General features: G+C 21.8%; 4 protein-coding genes across 4 annotated transcripts; 1 reads left to right on the top strand and 3 right to left on the bottom strand. All coding sequences in view use genetic code 6, as the record gives it.

The window, feature by feature from the left end:
* Nucleotides 1–238: 238 nt before the first annotated feature.
* TTHERM_00161660 (hypothetical protein) lies at nt 239–866 on the top strand (the record flags this gene model as incomplete). Its single annotated transcript, XM_001009894.3, has 3 exons — nt 239–448; nt 595–766; nt 817–866. The coding sequence occupies 3 exons, from the start codon at nt 239–241 to the stop codon at nt 864–866; spliced, it is 432 nt and encodes a 143-aa protein (XP_001009894.1).
* Nucleotides 867–1,784: 918 nt separating this feature from the next.
* Nucleotides 1,785–8,070, bottom strand: TTHERM_00161670 (cation channel family protein; the record flags this gene model as incomplete). Its single annotated transcript, XM_001009895.2, has 6 exons — nt 6,876–8,070; nt 5,346–6,423; nt 4,887–5,292; nt 4,681–4,824; nt 2,915–4,630; nt 1,785–2,543 (listed from the first exon to the last, which is right to left on the bottom strand). The coding sequence occupies exons 1-6, from the start codon at nt 7,942–7,944 to the stop codon at nt 1,785–1,787; spliced, it is 5,172 nt and encodes a 1,723-aa protein (XP_001009895.2). The 5' UTR covers nt 7,945–8,070.
* A 1,459-nt stretch (nt 8,071–9,529) lies between these two features.
* On the bottom strand, nt 9,530–13,730 carry TTHERM_00161680 (hypothetical protein; the record flags this gene model as incomplete). The annotated part of the gene is made up of 7 exons (XM_001009896.1): nt 9,530–10,066; nt 10,130–10,269; nt 10,326–10,570; nt 10,620–12,230; nt 12,283–12,446; nt 12,498–13,617; nt 13,675–13,730. The coding sequence occupies 7 exons, from the start codon at nt 13,728–13,730 to the stop codon at nt 9,530–9,532; spliced, it is 3,873 nt and encodes a 1,290-aa protein (XP_001009896.1).
* A 1,078-nt stretch (nt 13,731–14,808) lies between these two features.
* On the bottom strand, nt 14,809–18,034 carry TTHERM_00161690 (RAP domain protein; the record flags this gene model as incomplete). The annotated part of the gene is made up of 3 exons (XM_001009897.1): nt 14,809–15,692; nt 15,758–16,255; nt 16,426–18,034. The coding sequence occupies 3 exons, from the start codon at nt 18,032–18,034 to the stop codon at nt 14,809–14,811; spliced, it is 2,991 nt and encodes a 996-aa protein (XP_001009897.1).
* Nucleotides 18,035–19,155: the final 1,121 nt, after the last annotated feature.

Genomic DNA, 19,155 nt, shown 5'->3' with positions numbered 1-19,155 from the left:
ATGACCATATGTTTTGGTAATATAATTTCATTAAATAAAAAAAAACAGTCTTAATTATTAATAAAAAAAATAGTTATAAATTATTCTTAAAAAATTATTAAATACTCTAAATTCGATTGAGAAAGAATAAGTAAAAGCAAGAAAGCTAGTTTAGGGAAAAGCCAAGCTGAAATTTCAAATTTAATACTAGAATTTAAATATAAAAGTCTGAAAATTATATATAGAGCTACCAATATAAATGGCTTAAGAAGCTGGACATAAATTTGTAAAAAATGCAGATGCAGTTGCTGATGATCGTAACTGGATTGCTCGTATCTAAAATGAATTAAATTGTGTATCTGCATGGTAAAAAGATTGGGGTTTTTTGGCAGGAGGAGCTGAAAATCTAGATTTGAAAGATGCCACTAAAGAATACTCTATTGATGAATAAATTTCTAAACTTTAAAATGTATTTAAATATATTTTTTTATTCATTTTCATAGCTACTAGAAACATAATTTTGATGGTTATCTTAATAAAACTAACTAACTATCATATATAAATCAACATTATAAAAAGTAAATAAGTGTTAATAAATATAAATATTAATAAAAGCAAGTTAACGGATTGCAAAAAACTAAAAAAGAAACATAAAATTAACTCTATGGCACAGGAAAAACATTGGAAACTCTAAAATTAGCTGAAAATAATATTTAAAAGAATCCTGACCTTAGAGCACTGGAAAGAAAATTGCCAAAAGAATGGAAAAAGAAAAAATGGACTGCACGTAAGTACTTTTTAGTTATTGTAAATATTAAAAATGTGTTATTTATATAGCCGAGGATCCATATGACCCTCTTAAAGATTTGTTTAAGAAGAAGAAATGAGGAAAAATAAACCAATATAAATGAAATACAATTTATTAATTTATATTGTAACTTGTTATTCTTTTTTATATAAAAATTTAATAAAATAGCTTAAAAATAAATAAATTTATAACAAATTATATTTTAAAATATTCCTAGAAATGAATGAGTAATAAATAGTTTGTTATTTTCAAAATTTGTTCTTCTATAAGAAAAATTATATTTTGCAAAACAAAAATATATTTTATTTTTTGATATTAATTGAACAGAATAACAAAATCAACAAAAAAATTAAAATTGCAATCTTTAAAAAACAAACAAAAATTAATAAAATTGTAATTTTTTAATAAATAAAATGCATTTGATAAAATAAATAATTTGCATCTTAAAATAATTTATATTTTTTTATTTTTTATAAATTTTAAAAATAATTCATTTGATTAAGCTATATTATTTATATTTAATTTAAATATATTTGTTAAACTAGCTTAGAAATAAATTTATAAAAATAATATTTTAAAATATTTCTATAAATGAATGAGTAGATTGTTATTTTCAAAATTTGTTCTTCTTTATAAAAAATCATATTTTGCAAAACAAAAATATATTTTATTTTGGATATTTATTCAACAGAATAACAAAATCAACAAAAATATTAAAATTTAAATCTTTAAAAAACAAACAAAAATTAATAAAATTGTAATTTTTTAATAAATAAAATGTAATTGATAAAATAAATAATTTGCATAGATATGTATTTAAGATAATTTATAATTTTTTATTTTTAATAAATTTTAAAAATAATTTATTTGATTAAGCTATATTATTTAATTTAAATATATTTGTTAAACTAAGTAATAATAGAATTTTTTATGAGAATGGGTTTGTTATTTATTAAGTTAGTTATTTACTTAATTAGTCAATTATGAAATGGATAATTCAATGTTAAATTTTAGTATCTTAAAACATTTTTACGATCCTTTTTTTCTTTATAACTTATCTTGTTATAGTTTGCATTTTAGATTTACCATTTCTATTTTTAAAGTTAACAGACCTTAAATATTTTTTGTGCTCTCTAACAACTATTGACTAATTGTTATGGGGTTAAAAATAGACCCATTCCTTTCCAACTTCAAAATCAAAAATAAAAAGCTCCTCTTAATTATTCTAAAGGGAAGAATATTCAGGATATAGATTTTAGGATTGGTAATTTTAGCCACTTTTTGCTTAATTATTTTAATTAAGTTATTCATCAAGAATAATTGAATTTAATTTTTTATTATAAAGTTGGTTATTATTAAATTATGAGTTAGGGTTATTCTAGCTATTTTAAGATAGCAAATTATTTAAAAGATTATTGCTGATTGTTGAACTGTTTCTATTCAAATTAGGTATATTTGAAATATTAATTGAATTTAAATTATTATTTTAATTCTAAGGATATGGTTTCACAGCATATTAGTTTTAATTGCTGCTATCTCTTTTTTAAATTGTTAAGTTTTCATCATTTTAGGATTTAAAAATAATACTTCCCGTGCCATAATAAATATTTTGATTCTGTTATTACTCAGCTTCATTCTCTAATTTAAACGATTATCTGATTTTTAATTATGAATTTATAAAATTAGCTTTTTTTTCTTTATTTGTCAATGAATTTTCTTTTTTAAAAATACCTTTTCCATCTGAATCAGAAATTTACTATTAAATAATTAAATAAAATTTGATTAAATTAATTTCATTTCAATAAAAAATTTTAAAAATTAATTGATACTTTTTTTCAAAATAATTTCTAAATTAAACACTTATTAATTAAATTAAATTTTAAATAATATTTGCACTTATTTTTGTGATTTATTTTTAAGTTTTATTTTTCTTAAAGATATTCAATTAATTTATCATATACTGTCCACTCTACTATTAGGTTTAATATTAAAAAAAATTTTTCTCCACTTTTATATAAATTTTATCCATTTTTATATAAAATTTATCTAAATTAAAGACGCCTTATTAAAGAGAACGGATGGTAAATATATTAAATAATTAATTATTGATAATGTATATTAAATTACCTAAATTTTTTTATCATCTGGCTATTTTTTTAAAAGTTCTCTGTTGGCTTTATCGATTTATTTTAACTTGGATTCTTGGCTTTCTTATTTGGCTAGATTTAATTAAATTGATACTTAGCTTTCACTGTAATTTAATTCATCTCTCTCGGTCTAAAATGATTAATCTTTATGATTATCAAAATTATTGTTTTAATGAACCTCTTGTATTTATTCTAATTGATTGAAATCATCTTAATAAGTTGGAAGAGTGGTTTTCATTTCTGTTTCTAAATTTTTGAGTCTGTTATTTAAATTTACACTTTTATTTGAAGTTTTCTTTTCTTTTTGTATTGTTTTTTGATCAAAATCATTAGTTTAAATGATATTTTCTATTTTTGAGCTTATTACCAAAATGCTTTCTTTTCTCTTTTTAATTTAGTTTTAATTTATATCAAACTAAAACTATTAAGCATCTTCATCAAATATTTTTGAGTTATTATATTTGGTTTATTTATTTTGATATTATGATTAATTAAATAGTTATTTATCAGATTAGTTTTAATTTTAACTTTTTTAAGCATAATGCTATTAGGAATAATATGACAACATACTGCTTCTTTGTAGAGATTTTGATTTGAGCCTAAATTAATCATTCGATTGTGATTATAATTAATTATGTTAAGGAATTTGCAGCATATGATTTTAAGGAATTTAAAGTAAATTATTATTTTGAATTTAAAACTAGTTAAATGGTTTTTTATTTTACATGTCTAGTTAAGTGTATGACGGATATTAATTATAAGTATTATTATTTAGTTAACTGAATGAAGAAACTCTGTTTTATTAGTTTTACTTTTCAAAAAGAGACTGCCTTGGTTAAGATTTTATCATAATTTATTTATCATAGTTTGATTCTTTTGGTTAGTAATTTTTTATATTAGAATAACTTGTGATAGAGAAATTATCAGATTTTTTCATAAATTAAGGATCATCCTATATTTATTCAAGAGAAATTGGTTGAGATAGTTAAATCGAATATCTTTTCTGACTGTAATTATTATTAAATTATCCATATTAATTATCTTCTAACAATATTGAATTCTTTTTTTATTCAATGTTTTACTACAAGCTTTTTTTTTTTGAACTTTTTACAAAAATCAATGAACGACTGAAGTTATCATCTTTGTTATGCTCTTCGTCTAATTCTTCAATCAACGAATTATTTTAATCTTTAATCCTATCAGCACCGTTATTGTTAACATCTAAATAGCTATTATCTGAGCTTGAATAAGAGATAGAATTGCTTGAATCGATTCCTGTATCATTTAAGTCTTAAATAGTTTTGATTACATTTTGAGAAATTCTTACTTAGGCCACTCTTATAAAAAAGTTCTTATCGCTTTCATAATTAATATCATCTGTTTCAAAAGGTGTACTTACCTCTTCATGTCCTCTTGATTAAAGAACCAAATTTGATCTAAGGAGTCTGATATCCTTTTTTATTTGTCTATTTATTGAATATGTGTTTATACCTTGTTCTCTTCTTCTTTTCTTTGAAGGATCTCTATTTAGCTAGCTTTATGAATATTAATATTTCATTTTAATTAGTTGGCTATTTAATGATAAGTGTATTAAACTGCATTGTTATATCGAATGACTGAATAAACCACAGCTTTAGCATGCTTCCAATCTACTTGAATTTTATAAGATTTATTGTTTTATGTTGTGATACTTTTCCTATTAAATTATTTAAATATAAAAATAGAATTTTTATTTTTAAAAAATACCAAATCGTTCGGATAGCTTTTAAGACAACTTAAAAAATCTTTGTATTGCAAACTTACTATTAAGGATGTTTCTATTGTTTTGTAAGTTGTATTTTCTTCCTTTTGCTACGAAATGAAATTTGTCAAACCAATAAATTACTTCTTCTAATTATAAAAGATCATTTAAAATATTTTTCTTTAATTATTCTCTCCAAAATAAATTTTACAGAAATAGATTGAATCATTTTTGTTTAATTTGAACTGTTGTGCTGAAACTTTCCTATGTTGCCGTCCACTAAAAAGTATAGAGCACTCTCTGTTGTTTCGTCTGAATTAAAAATGACTTCATCAGGGCTGTAGAGAGCTTCATTCATGTACACCATGAGCTCTTCCAAAAACATTTAGCTGAAAGTGGCTGTAAGCAACTTGCATTGTTATAAAATAGTTCCAAAATATTCTTCTTAGACTTTTTTTTTAAGAGTTTTTGAGATCTTCTTCAAAATTAGTTATCCATTGATAGGATTCTCTTTCTCTTTTTCTTATACATGTTCAATGTACTTCAACACTTTAATTTAGGTTTACTGACTTATTTGTCTGTTATCCATATAATTAATTATTTCATATTGCTCTTGTCTTTTAAAAATTATTAAAAGAAATAAAATAATAAATCTTTAAAAATTTTTTACTTTTGAGAATATTATTTTTAAGCTAACTCATTTATCACTGAGCTTATTTTATTAATAGCATACCCAAAGATACCACATGTTATGCAAGTCATTCCGATAACATATATTTTTTCATATACTGACACAGGAAATATATCCCCATACCCCACAGTGATCATAGTGATAAAAGAAAAATAAAGAGAAAATATGTATTTAATTATCCAATTTTATCCATCCAAGTTAGAGCAGCTTACCCAATTATTGCACATTTCTTGCTATCCTCCTCTTGAATCTGCAATATAATAATTTGACTAGACTTAAGATAAAGAATAAAAAAAGCAACCAGAAAGATGAGCAACAGTTAAAATAACAATAAGCAATAGTATAACCAATCTAATAATCGGATGTTTTTGCTATATTTACCAATGCTGATCTATAGGTTTAGAATTTTTGCTCATTGAATATAAATGCAAGAAACACAGTAAGTAAGAAGTTATTGTAGATTAAGTATCTGTAAAGTAGTAAAACTATAAAAATATTTTGAGAGAATGAACCCAAAAATCAAACATAAGACTATTCTTAAGTATATTTACTCTACTATGCTAGACAACACCTTCTAAATAGTATCCAGTGTTGAGATCAATCACCATATCAATAACGAAAAATATATTAAAGATGTAAAAGAAGATAGAAAGCCAAATATAATTATCCGCTATATCTTCTAAACTTATAGCAAAAGCACCTTGCAAAGAGTAATAATAAAAGCTCCAGAATGAAATCAAAATATAAATACTTTTCCAGATTATTAGTGAGAATGTATTAGGTTAGATAGCATCAAATTGAGAAATAAAAGTACCAATTTAGTTTAAAATTTAAATAGTTTTATATAAAAAGAGAGAAAATTTGCTTAAAACTGTGTATTTTAAAAAATTGTATTATTTCTTCTCAACAAAATAAGATTTATCATCCAATAAGTTTAATTAATTCTAATTCAAAGAGTGGTTAAGCTTGTATTAAATTTACCCTAGAAGTATTTTTTTGAACTAGTGAACCTTTATTATATTAAGAGCTGTTCTCCAATTCTAATGAATCGAATAACCTAATTATTAATTTAATTTTAATTGTTTCTAATTTTACTAAATATTTATTTAAATTATGTTTTATTTTTTTAATTATTTAATGTAAGTTTTAATTTATCTTTAAATAATCTAACACCATTTTAGTACTATTAAATAAATTTTTTTTAATTCTTATAACTATCCTAGGCTTCCAAAAAATTAGAGGGATTTAAGTATAAATCACATTAATACACCAAAGAAAAAAAATTGAATAAGTAATTATTGTAATTTTTTATAATATCTGCTTCTACCTATCAAAAATTATAAGCTTAAATTTGAAATGTAAAATAATTATGGTGCTTTAAATTTAATTAAAATAGTAATAAATCTAATTTGTTTCTTTATTTGTTGAATTATTATTAAATTATTTTATTTGGTATTAAAATAAATATTTATGTGGGTGAAGATAATTAATAAATAAATGTATTGATACTTTTCATCATATTAGAGAATTTTGTTACTCCTGCTGTAGTAACTACCTAATTCTTCATGCTGGAGGTATTATTTGGAGTATTTTGATAAAAAGACTAGTTTAGTAAGTTGGTAAGCTTATATGAAGAGCTATTCATATTATTTCCATTAACATCCATAGAACTTGTGAAATTGAAAGTATTTATAAATTGATTAACTTTAGTTTTTAACTTAGGACTTTAGTTATTAGTATTTCTTTTACCTGTAGGACTAGGCTTGCTTTAACTATTATTAGATTGCTTGAAGGTTGAAAACTAAGGTAAGTTTAAATGAAAAGAGGAGCGATGTGATACTTAAAAAGTTTAAACAGAATTAGAAAGCTCATTTGATACATTTTAGATAGCATGACAAGATTTTATTTACTATTCTGACTCTCCTTCACCTTAAGATAATTATTCCTCTTTATTTTTTTATTTATCTTCTGTATCAGAATCATCTCCTTACTTATTATCATTTTTTAGCTATAAACTGAAAGAATCTCTCTTTTTTTTTTGCTAAATGGCTTAGCTTACTTTATCATAAGGATACACTTTTTTTGAGTAATTAGTTATAAGATTATTAAGCTAGTTATCTAAATTTACAGCATTGTTCCTTCTTTTTGAATAAGGAGTAGAAGCGTGTGAAGGACTATGTTATGGTGTCGAAGGTTCCTTATTTCTTGTGGTATTTGAATTTTTTTCTACTTTCATTTCTCTGTGATTATAATAGCTTATGCTATCATAATTACTATTTTAATCCAAATTATTTAGGTTAATATGAAGATGAGGACTTTTAGGAGATTAAAAATCACTGTTTATTTCTAAAGAATTCCTATTTCCCAAAGTATCATTAAGTTTTTGATTTTCAAGATCTTCTTAGCTTATTCGCTTCTCTAAATTAGATGTCTTATTTTATTAAAACTGACTTGCATTTATTTTTTAGAATCTGTCAAAATGTAGCTATGGAATATTTTGAAAATTCTACTATTTCACTGTCTAATCATCTAACTTTGACTGATCATCATTTTTCTCTAAAATTTCTTGACCAATCATTTAATATAAAGGTTATGGAAAGAGAAAACTTTGTTTTGCTTTCACAATTATTACTAACTATTACTGAATAAAAGTTTATCTAACTTATTTCTACTTATTTTGTTAAAACCTAAAAATCAAATAATCTTGAAACAAACTAAATATATTTTTCATGTTTCAGTAGACCAGTAATTCTCATTTCTAATAAATTAACTAAAAATATTAATAAAAAATTAACAAGTAAAAGTGATTAATTTCAAGCATGCATAATTAATTTATTTAGTTCTATGTTAAAGTACTACCAATACAAGAATGTGCTTTATGAGAATGCACTGTATAAAATCAATTTTTATTTTTAAATAATCAAATTTTTTGGTATTTATTACAAAGTATTTTGAAATATTAAAATTGTTTTCTGTGTTTCTTTGTTAAGTTAATAAAATCAGTTTTTTTAACTTTATTTTAATAAAGTCTCACAACCTTATTTAAGATAGCCAAATATCTAAAATCATAATTTCTTATTTTAGCAAATAATTTACAAATAAATCAGTATTAAATTCAAAATAATTAATATTAAATTTAAATCAAAAGCATTAATTTCAAATCAATTAATACTAATATAGAAATAAAATAATTAGTTGTATTTTACTTTAATAATAGATAACTTTAACTAAAAAAAATACTAATTCCTGTAGTTATATAATATTTGATTTTTTTGATAAAAAATTTAATTTATATTATGAATTAAAAAAAGCTTTAAATAGCATTCATAAATTTTATTGATCTTCTTGTAAAATAAAAATTAGTTTGGATTTAATAAATTTTAAATGATAAATTTTCTAATAAGAAATAGTAAAGTTAATTGTATAATTTTAACACCTATTGTTTTATAAACAAATTTATTACTGTTTACTATGATAATATTCATATTTTAATTTTATGACTGAATTTCTTGTTTAATATTTAAATAATAACTTAAAATTTACATGTTTTAAGATTTTTGCGTTTAAAAAAATATATCAACCATTTTATTTTATTTCTTGATATATTTCATGAATTTTTTTTGTTAATTTTTTGCATTTGTTTAAAAAACTATCACTTAATGGTAACTAAATATATTATTTCATTATTAGATCAATACCAAATTAATTTTAATTATTTATTTTATTATTTTGCTCGATAATTTAAATTTTTTTTAATGGCTTTTAAACTTTGATTTTCCTTTTTTTCTTATTTGAAACATACTGTTACCTCTCTAATTAAGCTGAAGATTTTAAAAAAATTTAAAATATTCTCTTGCATTTTTTACAATAAAAAAAATTCATATTTTTTACCTACTCATTTTTATATAAAATTAATAAATACCAAATATATATTTTTTAATTATGCAAATTATAAACTAAAAATTAAATAATTAGTTTATTTTTATTATTATGGCTATTTTTTAATTTTTTTTTTTCCTTAAAAGTTAAACAAGCATTAAATTATCCATTCATATTTTGTTATTATAAATTTGATTTTATTAATTGATTAAATTTTTTTTATACACACAAAAGAAATATTTACATTTTATCAAATAAATTTTAAAAATATAAGGTTTAATTAGTCAGAATCGAAATTAATCTGTTTCTTCTATATAATTAGTTTGAATTGATATTTGGTTCAACTTGGCTTTAATGCTGTTTAATTTTTCTACAGGTAAATTTTTTACTTTTTTTGATAGTTCTAAAAATTTATCTATTTTTTTCTCTAAAATTTTTTATGGAGAAACATCTTTTAGCTTAATTGACTTCATATTTGCCTTGACTTTAATATTATTTTATTGCTAAATTAATCTGTTTTCTTATAGGGCTTTTTCATAATCGAGTTCTGTTTAATAAATAAAATCAGTTTAAGGATTCAATTAATACTATTTGTAATAATCCTCTAAGCTCATTAGACCTAATTTCTATAATATACGAGTCTAATCTATAAAATGGTTCTTTCTCTCATTTGCTGCTTTATCACTTTCATTCATGATTTTATTTCTTTGAAGAGCCAAAAGCATTTCATCATCAATAACAACATTTTCTTTTTTCAGCTCTGATATAAAATCTCTTTCTCTGTTCATTTTAATTTACTCTTCAAATTTCATAATGTATTTCTATTTTTTTCATGTTTAACATTTTATATATGATTGATGTTTAATAAATTAATGAATTTTTACAGGGTCGTTGATTTTGTTTTATTTCATTTTTTAGAAATAATCTAGATCTTCGTTAATAATAGGAACATTACTCATGATTTCTTCAAAATATTTTTCATCTGTTTGCTTTTCATAATCCAACTCTTCATTTATAGCTTAAACTGTTAAAATGATTTTTTTAAGCTTTATTTTTACTTAATATTTAAATTATTTTTACTTAAGTTCTAAGTATTTTTTTTATCTTAGGTGCTGACCTTAACATTGATTTTCTCAATTTCTTTGATGAGCTTTCTCATTTTTAATTTTTTCTGATCTAACTTAAGTCCCTCTATTTTAAATTCTTTATGAAGATTTTCAATCCTTTATTTAAGCAGATGCATTTCGTTTTTTCTTACATTTCTGAGCTCAAAATTGTTTGATGGAGTCCTATCAAATACTTTAGTCTTCAATTACTGTAACTTTCTAATTATTTATAAATATATTAAAATTTAATAATAAAATATTTATTTACTAATTCTTATTGATCGGCATAGTTACAAGAGATTTCTTAGTCATTAATTTATGCAAAATATTCTTCCTATTTTTATTGTTACCTGTTCCTTCTCCGATGTTGCTACCATTATCCATTTATTCTAAATCATTAAAATTATCAGCAAGTGACTAGATTATAAATGAACCTGGTGTTTAAGAATCTTGATCATATTCTTCACAATAATCATTAAAGTTAGATTAACTCCCATCCTTTTTATTTGTGCTTTTCAACATGCTTAAATTTTCTAAATCAGAACATGAACTCATTTCAATCTCGTTAATACGAATTGGCTCAGCTGGTTAACTTTTTAAATGAATTAAAGCTCTTTTTTTAGCTTTATGTAACTTCATAAAGAGCGATGCAATTGATCCTATCGACAGAGCGTGCTATTGCTCCATTTCAACAAATTCAGCTAAATCATTTATTTAAACAGAGTATCTTTTACTCTTTTTTTTTCTAAATATTTCATCTTAGTTTATGTCTGTTTATGAACTCTCATTGTTGGCATCATTATTTACCATATTTTCATATAGACTTTCTATGTCATCGTCATCAAAATCTTCTGACGAACTACCCTTCAGTTAATTTTTAGATTTACTTTTTTCATTCTTATTAAAATTTTTCTTTTTCTTCATCTAAATGCTTTTCATACTTTGAATGTTTCCAGCTGATTTTCTTTGCAAATTGTACTCATTCAAAATATCATCTTCCTCTATTTTTTGATGTGATTTGTATTTCTTATAATTACCTTTAAATTTATTTTGTTTATAATTTGGAGAATAATCCTCAATTGAAACATCAGACTTCTAATTTGTTTCTGATCTTTTGTAGCCCTTCTTTATCTTTACATCTAATTTTGAAAAAGAAGTATTTTCTGATATATTTGATTCAGATCTATCTTTGAATTCATCATCTGCATACTCTGAAGAAGGAGGATGAACTTATTTTTATTTCTATTTTTTCTTATCTTTTATATTCTGATCTGATTTCTATTTATAAACATGAATATCGTCTTCATCGTTTTAACTATTTTGACTGTTACTATCATTTATAGCTTAAGAAAAGCTTTTGAAGTATGATTTTCTAGGAGATTGTTTTGTATTAACAGTTTTTTATCTCTAAATATTACTAAATTTTATTTTATTTTATTTATTTGTAGCAGTCAAATCAGATTCAGATTAATCAGTTCCATCTACTGAAAGCAGAGTTTTCTTTTTAAGAATTCCTTAAATTTGAACTGATTTAACTGAATTAGCAGGAGTATTATCTTGTTTCTATACATCCTGGCTTAAATCAAACAAAACGTTTTTATCACTATGTCTTGAAGCAGGTGTTCTCGACTAATAATAAGGAGATATAGAATTGCTATCTTCTTTTTCATCTTTTCTTTTTAAATCTTCTTCCAATTTAAGGCTATTTTATTCACTTAATTCAGTTTTTATTGGAATTTTTAAAATGCTTAAGTGTTGATTCTCTGTTTCTTAATTGAGTTATTTTGGACTTATCACTGTAACTGTTAAGAAGTCTTAGTCTTTAGCCTTAAAGACGCTCGTTTTTCTATCCTAATTTTGACTTTCATACTAACTAATTCTTTTTTATAATTTCATATTTTTTTTGAATAAATATTTTTAAATAAACTTACTTGATTTCACTATTATTATCAGATAAGTATTAATCATTTTTAAGATAAAAGCTGTCCCTTTTATAGTTATCATTTGATTATTTAAAAGAATTGAGTTCTTAAATTGGTGAGAGAAGAGATTCGTATTTAATGTTTTTTTCAGTTTGATTTTCCTGTTCTTTTTACTAAAATTAGAATTTATTTAAAAATTTACTAAACTAAAAAAAATAACTTACTTCATCGACTACAACATTTTATTCTTCTTTCTACTCCGTTTCTGATATTATTTCTACTCTAGGTGATATCTCTGAAATTTTGGCATTGCTTTGCTATAAAGCTTCAAATTAAATATCTTACTATTATTATAATTCTTATTTAATATAATTTTCACTATTTTAATAGGTATCGTTGTCTGTTATTTAATTATGTTCAATAATATTTTTTTCGTGGTTTTCACATTAACTTTAATCATTTTATATTGCTACATTATTTTCTTTTTAAGTTGTTTATATTACATCAATAAAAGATTTTTTTGGACTGATATTTTATCTTTTCTTAACTTTATTTTACTCATTACACTTTACATTTTTTAACAATCTATGGGCAGAAGTATCTAAAATGGAAAAACTAACATAAAAATTTTTTTCTTCACATTTAACCTTCTCTACAATACTATCAGCTGACTGCCTAATTTATCCAACTTAACTTTTGGTTAATTTTTCTTTTCTATCTTTATTAATTAATTATACTATCTTTTATTTATCCTTTAAGACATCAATTTTTAAAATTTAAGGTTATCTTATTGATTATCTTGATAAGTTAAAATAGTTTTAACTTTGTTGATTTTTCTATTTATTTAGCTCCTAATGTTTATCTAAGCTCCTTGCATTTTACTTACTTATCTCAGCTGGAAGACTCAATATATTTTAAGAGTTACCATAAAAATTCAATTCAGTTAGATTGCTCAAAGAAATTTAATTATTTGAAGATAATTATGGGTTAAAACTATATTATGAGTTATTTTTTCTATCTTATTTTTCTGGAGAAGGAGGAGCTTAAGTCTATAGTTAACTGAAAAACCCACCACTTTTTTTTGTTGATAAAAAGTAAGATTATAATTGATTATCGAATTTTTGGATGTTTGAAACTCTTTTAACACTTGTGCTAGGACTAACTCTACTTTTAAAGCTTTATGGAAAAGCATCTAAGCTGGGCAAAGTAACATTTTTATTTGGATCTTTAATACTCTAATCAATATCTGCAAAGCTTTTAGCTCCAGACTCAATCAAAGAAGCTTTAGTAACCGTTAAAGTGAGATTACCTATGCTACTTTTTTTATCTTAAAATGGATTTTTACTATTATTATAAATATAAAATCGATTAAACACATTGTTACGGAAGCAATAAAATTACCTGTTTAAATAAACACTATCTAAGTGCGTAAATGAAGAAGGCTTTGTATAGCTCATTGTTATTTTAAACAGCCAGTTATTTATAAATAAGTTTATTATTTAAAAACGTTTTAAAGTTCAAATAATATTTGTAACTCAATTGAAAATATCTTTAAGCTATTCAATTTTTCTAAATATTATGATATAAGTCAAAAATTCTAAGTATAATAAGTAAATTTAATTATATAAAAACCACTAACACACTAAATGACTTTCTTTTCTTTTACTGAAAAAAAGTGTTAGTGTGAGATCTATTTACTTTTTTCACCAACCAATTTAGATGCAATCTTAATTAGCCATTAAATATTAAAACTATAAATTTTTTAGCAATAATCTAAGAATTTTTAGAAGCTAAAATGCATTTTTATTTTAGACATAGAATAAATGACAAAATATAAATCAAAATCAAATTTTAATTGGGTAGATTAGATATTTTTTAGAATTTCTTTTTATTTTATAATATTAAGCAAACAAATACGAAATCTGCTTAAATCATAAAAATTGAAAGATAATTATTTATTTAATCTATTAAAATTAACACAAATTAAAAAAAAACATCTTTTTTGAAAGAGATCAGAAATTATTTTACATTAATAAATAGAAAATTTAATTAAAACCAAAACAATATATTAATTCAATGAATTTCAAAACAAAGTAGCAAATTTATTTCTCAATAAAAATATTAAAAAATGGTTAAAATTAAAATAAAAAGAATAAGTTTCAAAAATTATAAATAAAAAAAACTAGTAAAAAGATAAAATTATTGTAAAAAGAAATAAGTATTTTGAACTATCAAAAAAAATTTATATAGAATAGTATAAAAATTGCCATAGTTGCATTCTATAAATGCTTAAGAATTAGATATTTTTTTTAAAAAAAAGATTTGAATACATATTTATTTATGAATTCTAATAAAAAACAATGAATTTAAAATAAGATAATTAATAAATTATAAAATTTTAGATTATTTATTTTTCATTAAATTAGCATTGAATATTCATTTTTTAGCAAAATTTAATACTTATTTTGAATTTAATTTTATTGAGATAATTAAAAATTTAATTAAATCCATTTAAAGCTTTTTTTATTTAGTAGCTCATTTTGTGTATTTGCTGATAATTTCAATCATTTTTTTGAGTTGCTCTTCTTGGGTTAGATTGATCCAGTCAAAAGTAGGAATAATTTCTATTTTATATCCTTTAGATTAAATGTATTTATTTCTAGCTTATTCACTGTAGTATATGCTCTACTAAACGAAATGCTAAAATCCATGACACTCAATTATCAAATTCAACTCTTATATATAGTTATCGACAAAGAAAATATTTTCTATCCTTTGTTCTTCTAAGTTATGATAATTTAGATTCAATTCCTTTAGGGCCTTTTTAATAACTACACTAATGCTGTACTCAGTATTCGAAGAGTGCTTTACAGTCTGAGCTCTTTAATAATTTTAGATAACACTGTTTTGGTTAATAATTTCTTATATTCTTTAAATTTCTTCATGTAGATAAGGATTTTTTTTATATAAAGATTCATTGACTTGATAGTAATACAATGATTGATAGAGCTAAATAATTGTGATTTCTTGAACTTGATTAACCATGCTTTGTTTATATTATTTTAGCTTAACTGATTAATTTAACTAATTATTTAATTCATGTTTAGCAACTGTAATTATATTCTCTTTTATTAAATTGTATAAATTCACATACTGATCTATATTATTACAAATTAAAGACTATTACCAAAAAATCCAAATACTCAATCCATAATCTTAGTCTACCTTGTAAATTTAAAGTGTCTTTTAATAAATTTATGACAAGAAGCTCTTCCTTTGGTTATCTAATAAGTGAAATACTTTGCTTAATTCATGCATTACTTTAACAACCTAGTTAAACTTAATGGATTAGTACCTATTGCCAGAATTCAAATTCTTGAGGATTTATTTTTCATATCTTTCTATTAACTAAGTGTTATCTTTTATATTAAATCAATTTAAATATTTTTAATTCAGATTTATATTTAGAAAATTAAAATTTTACTTGAATTTTGTATAATAAAGGAAGCCTAAATGACGCTAATGTACATATAAGCTAATTACTCAGATTTAACTTTATCAAAGTATTTGTTTGCTTATTCTAAAAAGAATTTATTTATAACCTAAGAATTTTCGTCATAACTAAATTTGTTTGTAGCTTAAACTAAAAGAGCTAAACTTAGCAAATCTAAATCAAATTTAGTGATATCCTTATTCTATATTAGTTCAGCTATTTGCTTTATCTGATTTTAAGCATACTTAGACTGTAGTCCTTGCTTTAAGATCTTGTGTTAGAATAGATTAAATAGCATATTTGCATATTTAGGCTCTTAATTTATTCTTTGATTTGAAATATTTTCAATTATATCCTATATTATATATAATTGAGCTTCCATTTTTATAAATTAACAGCATTTCAAGAGCAAATTAAGTTCTTCATATTATAATTTATCTTTCATATTATTAATATCTTTAATTATCTTCACAATCAATTCTTAGGCATCTAATTTTAATAAAATAAAATATTAATTAATAATTATTAGTATATTTTATCATTATAATTTTGTTTGATATTTCTAACAAAATAAGTATTAGAAATATTTTATGAAATAATAAAAATATTGCAATTAATGAATTAAATTTAATTTTTTATTTATTTATTTATTTGTTTACCATAATTTCTCTAAGTGTTGGAGCTGGAGATTAAATAAAGTGTCTATGTTAACAGAAGAGGAGAAAAATTTTGATAATTCTTCTAGATATACTAAATCATAAGCTCTATAGGGATATCTAAGACTCTATTATTGAGTGCAATTAATTTAGAGAAGGAAGATTAATTCATGAATATAACATTTTCACAAATGAGTGCTAAAATGTCTGGCTAGACTAATAATTTAGCAGCTTGTCTATTAGATTTGGAAACGGTTAAGAGCAGTTAAATTATGTCAGATATTTTAACACATTTATTCATAATCTCTTGAATTTATTAAAATTCCTTATGATTTTTAATGTGTTCTTAATCTTCAACTCCCTAAATCTTTTGACTAAGCTCTGCTATTATATAATTTTATTGGTCATTATGTGCTTTGAGTTATGAACTTGCTAATGTTTCTAAAAGTTTGCTTTTTTAGCTATCTAAGTAATCTAGAATTTCCTACTTATCTTCTTCCAAGAATGAGAGAGTTTCTAAGTGTTAAATTATATCTAAAATAATGTGCTGAGATGAGGAATTTGTTTCTTCAGCTTTGGAAAATATTTTTTCAAGTGTAAAAATTTATTATTTACTAACCTAAAACTTGCTCATTTAAATCATTTGTAAGAAGGATTTTATTTTAGAAATCTAAGTGTTCAAATTCTTTTACACGGTTAAATTCTTAAAGAATACATCTATAGCTTCTAAGCATCTGAGCTAGGCACTTTCTGACTCCATAGAAGAAACTTATTAATTATTTAATACTACTTATAAATTAAAATCAAAGTATTGCATTAAATAGTTAAGAGAAGAGAACTTTTAGGGATGTATGAAAGTTAAATATTCTGATTATAGCTAATTTTTATGTTCTACACTTAAGTATTGAGTAGGTGTGTTGACTATTTTAATTATCAAGTCAGCTTAATTAGTTTAAAGAAGTATGCTGCAGCATTCTTTTAATTCTTCAAAAGAAAGATAAGGAATTACTTCAGACATAAAGCTAGGTACAGGAATCTTATCTGATAAAAGTGTTTACAAAAATAATGTATCATTCTAAATATTTTTTTCCAATGAAATATTCTTTTTCTTCAGTAAGATCTAAGCTTTAAAAAGAGCAATGCAGAAATTATTAAAAATTCTATCGTTCTTATATTGTGTTTAGCTTTTCATTTTAGCCAGGTTTTAAATTGCAGAATTGTGCAATTTTACAAAAACTTCAAATAAATTATCTTGCAGATCTTCTACCTAGCTTAAATTAAAAATAGCAGTGTATAACTACATTTGTTAAACGTAAAAGTATTTTTGATCACCTACTACAGTAGGAATTTTAAACTTATTTAATACTCCGTAAATAGCTTTTGCTGATAAAACTTTATCCCATCTGATTAAAGGTGTTTCACCTACGCTATTTATATGAGGGTTTTTATTTTGTATTGTATTAGTTACTTAACTAAATTAAAATGAAGGAATACTAGAAAAACTATTTTTAAAATGATTCTATCTATTTAAAACAATATCTAAATATGAAAATCTTTATTTTCTGCCTAAACTACCATTTAAAAGCTTAAAGCAAATATCTTTGTAGAACATTCTTTTTTAAAGTGTATCTTTACTTAATTTCAATTAATTTTGCAGTAAATAAAAGCCAATCTTATTAAATCAAATTAATTGTATATATTTTTTAATCAATATCATATCTATGATCAATTTATTTTTTATTATTTTTTTAAAAATTTTATAATGATTTTTTATTTTTAAAGATAATTATTGATTTTTATTTACTAAAATTTATTTCATAAAGGAGCTATTTAAAATATTTTTCTCAGTTTTATTTACTTTAATTTTTTAAAATTTAAATAAAAATTTAATAAGTAAACATCATAAAAGCTACAACCTAATTATTTAAATATCTAAAAAGCAAATCATCATTTTTATCTTAAAATTATAATTTATTAATTTTAATTTAGAATTTTTTTATAATATATTTTATACTTAAATTTCTCTTAAATCTAAATTAATAGATTGTTTTGTTGACTAGTTAATTATAAATATATTCAATCAAATAATTTCTTATTTTTTTATACTGTATTAATTTTTTGATCAATAATACTTAAAGAATGTGATCTAAAAAATAACTTTCATAAAAAAAGAATAAAAATGAAAAATAAATTTTAAATTAAGATTGTTTAATAAATAAGAATTACATTACATTTATTAACAAAAATTGATTTCAGAATGAAAATATTTATAAATTTATACATAAAAGTTTGCTTATAATGAGTATTTTATTACTAACTCAAATTTATGATTAAATATAGAATATAGTTAAATTAGTTAATTAAAATTGAATATTCCATTTTGGAAGATTTTAAACAAAAAAATAAAATATTTAAATAAATAACCCTTTTAAAATTTTATTTTTTTTATAAAAATATTTGTAATCACGAATAGCCAAATAAAAAGCTATGCAATTCTAATTAAATAATTGATGCATTTAGTAATAGAATACTTGCTAATTATATTTTGGTTGTGAACTAAATAAATATAGATACATTTTAAGGTAAAATCCATCTCTTATTTTAAAATAAAAAAATTTTAAATTAATAAAAGAAAAATTTGGTTTCTATTAATATCCCTTGATAAATATAATCTCACATTATAAATCATACAAATTTCTCTTTTTTTATGAAAAAGTATATTTTATGTTGTCT

This window comes from Tetrahymena thermophila, assembly GCF_000189635.1.
Source record: "Tetrahymena thermophila SB210 genomic scaffold scf_8254776, whole genome shotgun sequence".
Taxonomy (NCBI): Eukaryota; Ciliophora; class Oligohymenophorea; order Hymenostomatida; family Tetrahymenidae; genus Tetrahymena; species Tetrahymena thermophila.
This window is presented reverse-complemented; position numbering and strand designations above follow the sequence as displayed.